This window comes from Somniosus microcephalus, chromosome 1 (assembly GCF_052327205.1).
Source record: "Somniosus microcephalus isolate GS21.2 chromosome 1, FLI_Smic_1.0, whole genome shotgun sequence".
Classification (NCBI taxonomy): domain Eukaryota; kingdom Metazoa; phylum Chordata; class Chondrichthyes; order Squaliformes; family Somniosidae; genus Somniosus; species Somniosus microcephalus.
The window spans coordinates 202,499,558-202,507,744 of record NC_140987.1 but is presented as its reverse complement, the minus strand read 5'-3'; the positions used below and the strand labels follow the sequence as shown (position 1 = coordinate 202,507,744).

General features: G+C 55.2%; 1 protein-coding gene across 2 annotated transcripts in view; it reads left to right on the top strand.

Annotated features, from left to right (window-relative positions):
- Positions 1-6,987: 6,987 nt before the first annotated feature.
- The window catches only part of LOC147124553 (ras GTPase-activating protein 1-like), a 212,293-nt gene continuing 211,093 nt past the window's right edge, over positions 6,988-8,187 (top strand). Inside the window, exon 1 of one of the 2 annotated variants that reach the window (XM_085989292.1) lies at positions 6,988-7,780. In XM_085989292.1, the coding sequence (XP_085845418.1) occupies positions 7,386-7,780 (395 nt within the window). In that variant the 5' untranslated portion in view covers positions 6,988-7,385. The remainder of the gene's footprint in view (positions 7,781-8,187) is intronic. The other variant, XM_085989284.1, reaches the window with a different exon arrangement.

The window sequence follows — 8,187 nt, the reverse complement described above, 5'->3', positions numbered from 1 at the left end:
ATGGGGTGCCAACGCGGAGCTGCAGCGCCATGTCCGTAGGGCTCGCAGACGCATTGTGAGAGGGGCAGCCCTGGCTAGAGGCAGAGGGGGCTACAGGCGTCGGCCACGTAGGCCTTACCCAGTCAGGCTATACCGCCAGCAGCGCTCCTACCTAAACATGAGTGCCGCGCGATGTGTTAAAAGGCTCCGATTCCGAAAGGAGGTGATTGCAGAGATCTGCCACCTGCTTCGCCGAGATCTGCGGCCAAAGCTCAGGTGCAGGACGTCTCTGTCGGTGGAAGTGAAGGTGACGGTGGCATTGAACTGCTATGCCACCGGCTCCTTCCAATACGCTGCTGGGGACATAGCAAACATCTCCCAGTATGGCGCGCATCGCTGCATCCGCCAGGTGACCGAAGCACTGTTCAGAAGGAGAAGCCAATTCATCTCCTTCCCCATGGCCCTCGAGTGCCAGCATCAGCGCGCATTGGGATTTGCCAGACTCGGGGAATTCCCCTTGGTGCAGGGCGCCATTGACTGTACGCATGTGGCTTTGCGGGCCCCTCTGGAGCATGGCGAGCAGTATCGCAACAGGAAGGGCTACCATTCTCTGAATGTGCAGCTGCTATGTGACCACAAGCAGCGCATCATGGCAGTCAATGCCAGCTTCCCAGGCAGCAGCCACGATGCCTTTATCCTGCAGCAGAGTACTGTGCATGACATGTTCCAGGCACAGCCTCCCCCAAGAGGATGGCTCATCGGGGGCAAAGGCTATCCTTTGTGCACCTGGCTCATGACCCCGCTCCGCGCGCCCAGGACCGCTGCTGAAGAGGCCTACAACGAGAGCCATCAAACCACCCGCAACATCATCGAGCTAACTATTGGGGTCCTCAAGCAGCGGTTCCGCTGCCTTGATCGCTCCAGAGGAGCTCTCCAGTATTCGCCGGACCGGGTCTCCCAATTTGTGGTGGTTTGCTGCATGCTACACAACCTGGCTATCCGCAGGACTCAGGCACTGCCACCTGACGTTGGACCTGCACCTCAGGAGGAGGAGCAGGAGGAGCATGAGGAGGAGGAGGAGGAGGAGGAGCAGGAGTACGTTCCCAGGAGGGAGCGACCAGGGCCAAGGGCCGCACGACGCCACCTTATTACACGGTACTTCTAAGCCCCCTGTCAGGGAATGGCCAGGGGCCATGAGGGAAGATGAATGCAGCCGCTCCGCAAGCCCTCAGCCGGCGAAGCCAACAAACACTAAGAAGAACAACCATGGAGACTGCATGAATAAAGATAATTTTTTATTGCACAAAAATGAAAAGCCCTTCCCACATGAATCCCCAAAAACAATAAACGGGCCCCACAAAAAGCCCAACAAACGACTCACTCCCACAAACTGGGGAGGAGTCACTCCACCTTTCTTCAAACCGGGCCTCAACGTCGGCCTGACGCAAAAAATAAGCCCTCCAACAACACAACCATGGGCAAAATAAAGATGGCCACCGCCATATTAAAGGAAAGCTGCCCACACCCCCTACTGAGTGGCCCGCGAGGGCGAGACCTTGGCCAGCCTTTTGCCTCCCCTGCCCGGCCTGCTGCTCCTTCGCAAGCTCTGCCCAGTGGCTGCTGCAAGGCTGGGGGAAGGCGCCTGAGGCTCAGATGCCCTTCCGCCAGATGCCGCTGGGGGGCGGCCTACACGGCGTTTGGGCCTCGAGGGGCCGTCTGCTGAGTGGCGCACCTGAGCCTGGCCACCATCAGCTGCAGCCGCTTGCCCTTGACGCCCCAGTGGGGGAATGGCGGCGACGGATGGCGCAATGTGGGCCAGCTGGCGTCTGGGATGCGCTGGCTGGTGCTGTGGCGCGGTGGCACTCGGCCGGGCCCGCACTGCAGGATCCGCAGCAATCAGCCGAGGGGCGGCTTGCTGGGATGGTCCAGCGCGGCGGCTGCCCTGGCGATGCCTGCCTGAGACAGCGCGTGTGGCAGCAGTGAGTGCCCCTGTGGTCCTGGTGTGCGCGCGCATCACAGCCGCCAGGGTCTTGACGGCATCAGTCAGCATGCGGCCACTCGCGGCAGTTGCTGCCCCGAACTCGCGCACACTGGTCGCCAGCGACTCGATGGCCTCAGGCATGCGCCCCACCACGCTCATGAGCTCCGTGTGGCGCCGGTCCGAGTCCTCGGCCATCTTATCCAGCTTCCGCACCTCCTCCGAAGTGAAGGTGTCCGGACTGGAGTCGCGACTCTCCCGCTGGGGAGGAGGGGGCCGAACTAGGGGACCCTTGCCGCGTTGGTGGCGGCGAGTGTGCCGAGCAGCAGCACTCCCCTCTGATCCTTCCCCCCTTTGGGGGGAAGGCCGTGGGCCACGCGCACGGCTCCTGGGTGGCTGGACGCCACTGGTCCCAGACGCTGTATTGCCCTGCGACAGTTCCTCCAGGCACTCGTCCAGTGAGGAGGTGTCAAGCATTTCCTCCTCTCCTGCGGGACGTGACTGTTCCCCAGAAGGTCCGGCTTGCTCCTCCTCCTCCTCCTGGTTGGAGGTGCTGTCACTGGCAGCTTCAGGGTCCTGGTCGTCACCAGCTGAAAGCAGGAATGCACAAGAGTAGCTTCAGAGTGAGGAGACGGCGTCAGCGAGGGAGTTAGGACTGGTGGCATTCAGCGCATTGGTGGGACAGTGGCAAAGGAGGTAGCTCGGATGGGCCAGTGCGACGCGAGAGGGCCAAAAGGCGAGGTCCTTACCATTGCCGGGCAGTGGAGGGTCGGATACACCGCACGCTGTGGGGACAATCACACGGGCTCCCATGAGCACACACACGCGCTCCTCCAGCCGAGTGAGCTTCTGCAGCTTGGCGCGGCCACCCCTGGCACGGGCCTGGCGATTAAACGCTACTTTAGCCTGCAAGAGAAAGGACGGGCTGTAAGTGCGCAGTGAAGCCCTGATGTAGTGTGCACTGCCTCCCATGGTGGAATAGCTTGGACAGAGTGAAGCCCTGATGTAGAGTGCACTGCCTCCCATGGTGGAATAGCTTGGACAGAGTGAAGCCCTGATGTAGAGTGCACTGCCTCCCATGGTGGAATAGCTTGGACACAGTGAAGCCCTGATGTAGAGTGCACTGCCTCCCATGGTGGAATAGCTTGGACAGAGTGAAGCCCTGATGTAGAGTGCACTGCCTCCCATGGTGGAATAGCTTGGACAGAGTGAAGCCCTGATGTAGAGTGCACTGCCTCCCATGGTGGAATAGCTTGGACAGAGTGAAGCCCTGATGTAGTGTGCACTGCCTCCCATGGTGGAATAGCTTGGACAGAGTGAAGCCCTGATGTAGTGTGCACTGCCTCCCATGGTGGAATAGCTTGGCCAAAGTGTAGAGTGCCGAATGGCCATTTGATGCTCATGACTGTCCCAATGCTGCTGGCTGAGGGCTGGCCAATAGGACTTTCAGCTCCCTTTGCCCATCATGTCAGGTGTACATGCAAGAATGAGGAGGAGACTGGAAAGGCTACTCACCTTCACAATCCTGGTCAGATCGTTGTATTTTTTACGACATTGTTTGTGGGTCCTGGGGGCATCGCCGGTGAACGTCACCCTCTGGGCGATCTGCTTCCAGGCTTTGGTGTAGTCATGGTGGGTTGGATTCCTCCCACTCTCTGGAAACAAGATCTTGCGCCTCACCTCCAGAGCTGTGACCATTATGTCCAGATCACCCTCTGAGAAGCGCAGGGCACGCTGACGGGCCTTCTCTGGCGTTGCCATGATGACTCCCTGTGGCTGAGCAGCAGTGTTGAGGCCTCTTTGCAAGGCTGCAGTGTGCAGGGCGTGGCAGCAGACCAATTCGTCCCTTCCCCCTTTAACAGCTGGTCGGCACCACGGGGTCTGCTGTCAGTGCAAAAATGACCGCACCCGCGCTGCGCCCCGCCTGGGCGCTATCCCTCTGGACCGCCGGCTTAGCGCCTAAAGGTAGGAGTGGAACGCTTCTTTTAGCGCTCCACCACTCTCTTAGGGCGAAGCCACTGAATTTCCGGCAACGGGGCGCTACTTTGGGGCGGGCGCTAACTTCGGGCGGGCGCTAAGGTTAGCACCCCAAAACTGTCTATACTGAAAATCTAGCCCAATGGGTTTAGCATCTTTGAAAGTAGATATCGCCAGGCCCGGATGAAATGTATTCCAAGCTGTTGAGAAGCAAGGAAGGAAATAGCAGAGACTCTTGACCATCATTTTCCAACCCTTGATAAGGTTAATGTCGCTGCGTACAAAAGATAAGTTGGGTATTGTGTGATGCATCTTGTGGTCTCCTGGAACTTGTTTTGATCACCTTCAGGGTCAGAGAGGTGTATGTCAGCTGTGGCTCAATGGTAGCAATCTCTCCTCTAAGCCAGTAGGTCATGGGTTCAAGCCCCACTCCAGAGACTTGAGCACATAATTTAAGCTGACACTTCAGTGCAGTACTGAAGGAGTGCTGTACTGTTGGAAGGGCTGTCTATCAGATGAGATGTTAAACTGAGGCCCGGTCTATCAGGATCCCCTCCCAGATCCCACAATTCATCTCCCTGTTTTCCTACATGCTCATACCCTCATCATGGCCCTGCTCCCAAATCCAGACCCATAACTCTGTTTCTGACTTCCCACATCCTGCTTCTCCACTTAACCACTGCCTTCTCCAGAATCCCAAGACCCACTAGCTGATCATGGAACAAGGAAATCAAGCCCCACAGAGCGGGTAACAAGAAACAACTGAGATGACAGATTGAAAGGGAGACAGCCGAGGCTCAGTTGGCAGCATTCTCGCCTCTGAGTCATACTCCAGAGAATTGAGCACATAATCTAGGCTGACACTCCAGTGCAGTACTGAGGGAGTGCTGCAGCTGTTGGAGGTGTCGTCTTTCGGGTGGGATGTTAAACTGAGGCCACGTCTGCCCTCACAGGTGGACCTAAAAAATTCCTTAGCACTTTTTGAAGAAGAGCAGGGCCGTTCTCCCTGGCCTCCTAGCCAATATGTCTTCTTCTTAGGCAGTCCCTCGGAACCAAGGATGACTTGCTTCCACACTAAAAATGAGTTCTCAGGTGACTGATTAGTCCAATGCGGGACCTACAGTCTCTGTCACAGGTAGGGCAGATGATGGTTGAAAGGGTGGGTGGGGTGCTTGGGTTGACGTGCGCTCCTTCCGCTGTTTGCGCTTGGCTTCCGGCGAAGAGACTCGAGGTATTCGGTGCCTTCCTGGGTGCTTCTCCTCCACTTTGTGCGGTCTTGGGGCAGGGATTCCCTGGTGTCGTGGGGATGTTGCATTTTTTCAAGAAGGCTTTGAAGGTGTCCTTGAAGCATTTCCTCTGCCCACCTGGGGCTCTCTTGCCATGTCAGAGCTCCGAGTAGAGCGCTTGTTTTGAGAGTCTCGTATCGGGCATGTGGAAGATGTGGCCCGTCCGTCGGAGCTGATTGAGCATGGTCAAAGCTTTGATGCTGGGGATGTTGGCCTGAATGAGAACACTGACGTTGGTGCGCCTATCCTGCCAATGGATTTGCAGGATCTTGCGGAGGCAGCGTTGGTGGTACCTCTCCAGTGCTTTGAGGTGCCTGCTGTACATGGTCCATGTCTCTGAAGCATACAGGAGGGCGGGTATCACTACTGCTCTGTAGACCATGAGCTTGGTGCTGGGTTTGAGGTCTTGGTCTTCAAACACTCTCTTCCTCAAGCGACCGAAGGCTGCACTGGCATACTGAAGGTGGTGTTGGACTTCGTCATCGACATCTGCCCTTGTTGACTAGGCTCCCGAGGTATGGAAAGTGGTCCACGTTTTCCAAGGCCTCGTCATGGATTTTGATAATCGGGGAGCAGTACTGTGTGACAGGGGCAGGATGCTAGAGGACCTTTGTCTTACGGATGTTTAGTGTAAAGAGCCTTGTACACTTCGGCCTTCTTTGACCTCACAAAGGCCTTCGACACCGTCAACCGTGAGGGATTATGGAGTGTCCCCCTCAAATTCGGCAGCCCTCAAAAGTTTGTCACCATCCTCCGCCTGCTTCACGATGACATGCAAGCCATGATCCTGACCAACGGATCCACCACAGACCCAACTCACGTATGGACCGGGGTCAAGCAAGGCTGTGTCATCGCACCAACAATCTTCTTGATCTTCATGGCTGCGATGCTCCATCCCACCCTCAGTAAGCTCCCCGCTGGAATGGAGCTAAACTACAGAACAAACGGGAAACTGTTCAACCTCCGTCACCTCCAGTCAAGATTAAGGTCTGAGCCAATATGTACCCCCAAACCAACACCTAAAACAGATTATCTGGTGTCTGCTTATTATTTCATTGTTGTTTGTGGGAGCTTGCTGTGTAAAATGGTTGCCGCATTTCCTACATTACAAAAGTGACTACACTTTAAATGTACTTCATTGGCTGTAAAAGGTGCTATATAAATGCAATTCTTTCTTTAGTTGCAACATAACTGAATGGAACAGGTTTGGTGGACCAGCTGATCTTTGCCTGGCCATCAGTTTTTCATGTTTGCACATGTGATTAGAACTATTTGCTCCGTGGGTAAATGTCAACACGGACTGGTAGCCTGTTTCCACGTTGTAATTCCTATGTAGTTTTAAACATATTTTCAGTAGGTTTGCAGTTTACTACGTAAAATCAGAACTTAAAAAAAAGTGATAATAAATGAGGGTGTTGAGGTTTGATGCATTTTACCTAACAACCTCATTGATGTTCATTTATGGAAGTTGCGAAAGTTTAGACATCTTAAACTGGGCTGTCGACATAGAGGAAGTGTCAGAAGTGAGATTTACGGTCACCAAAGAGTGAAACAGATTGCAACTCATTGAAACAATCGGAGCTGCCTTCATTTTTCTAAAATAATATGCAGCAAAATAGCATATATTTTTTTTTAAGTTAAAATGAATAAACATGGTTCTCAAATAAGGGAGGCGACAAACAAAAAAAGCTGCTGCCTAGTTCACACAACATGCACACTCCCACTCGTCCTGATTTGTGCAGCCTTGGGTGTCGCGGGATCGCAGAGCGCATCGTTCCAACAATCGCTCGGGCGTGCAGTCGATTCCTCGAGCCTGAATCGGATACCAGTATAGTTGCGCAAGAAACGGGCAGCGGAGAGTAAGAAAAGATTTAGCTCGGTGTGCGCGCGCCCGCTGTGAGTGACAGGCGAGGAAAGGGAACCCAGGGGCGCGAGCCGGGCACAATCCAACGGCCGCAGCGCGAACTGGCACTCAAGTTTCTGAGCGGCCGGTGCGCGCGAGAGAGAGAGCGGCCTTACGGCGGGCTGGGCTCCCCCACCCGCCCGCCGGGCGGACTCACTCACTGATTGACGGAAGGAAGGAAGACGGATGAAGTCATGAACTCTCCTCTCCGCTAGTGCTCTTTCATTGAAGTTGCGGCTCCACCTTCCCCCACCCCCGTCGCATGTTTTTTTTATATATATACTTACTATATAAAAAAAAGTTTTCCCCCTCCCCTCTTGTGTGTGCGCGGGCTGTGACCATGATGGCGGCGGAAGTGGGGAATGAATGCCTGCTGGCGGCGGCTCCAAGCGGAGATGGGGAGACGGTTGTTTTCCAGTCTTCGCCGCAGAAAGTCTCCGAATTGGGCTCGCTCCCGGCTCTGGACTCCGACTCCTGCTCTCCGGCCCTGGCCTCTCTCCTCTCCGACCCTGTTCCGGTGGCGGGCCCCGTTGCCGTTGCCCCAGTGGCCGGCGCCCCTGGCCTCCCCTTGCCCCCGGACGAAGTGGATTCTTTCGACGGCCATGAATTTGAAGAGGAAGAAGTGGAGATCCCGTTGATGGCACCTCCGTCCAACCAGTGAGTAACGAGCAAGAGACGCCCTGTCCCAGCAAGCGGCTCCGGGGCTTGTGTGGGCACTGGGGGGTGGGTGGGGGCAGAGAGGAGGGAGGGTTCCCGAGAACAAAGAACCCGAGCCGCGGCCCTGCCATTGCACCTAGATCCCAGCAGTTGTCAACCCTAAACTAATTGAAAGGACACGGTGCAAAATGCTGCTTGTTGGCAGCAGCAGGAGTGTAATTCACAGCTCAGTCAGACCCGGTAACTCGATTCCTTGCTTTTATTTCCCCCGTGCAGATTGAGCTGTAAATATGAGGAAATTCAAAATTGCCTCCTTGCTGAGCAATCAATATTTAATTTGTTTGTGGCTGAAGATGTTGAAATAATCTAGGATCCTGAAAGTTGTGTTGGAAGTTGATAGCGGATAT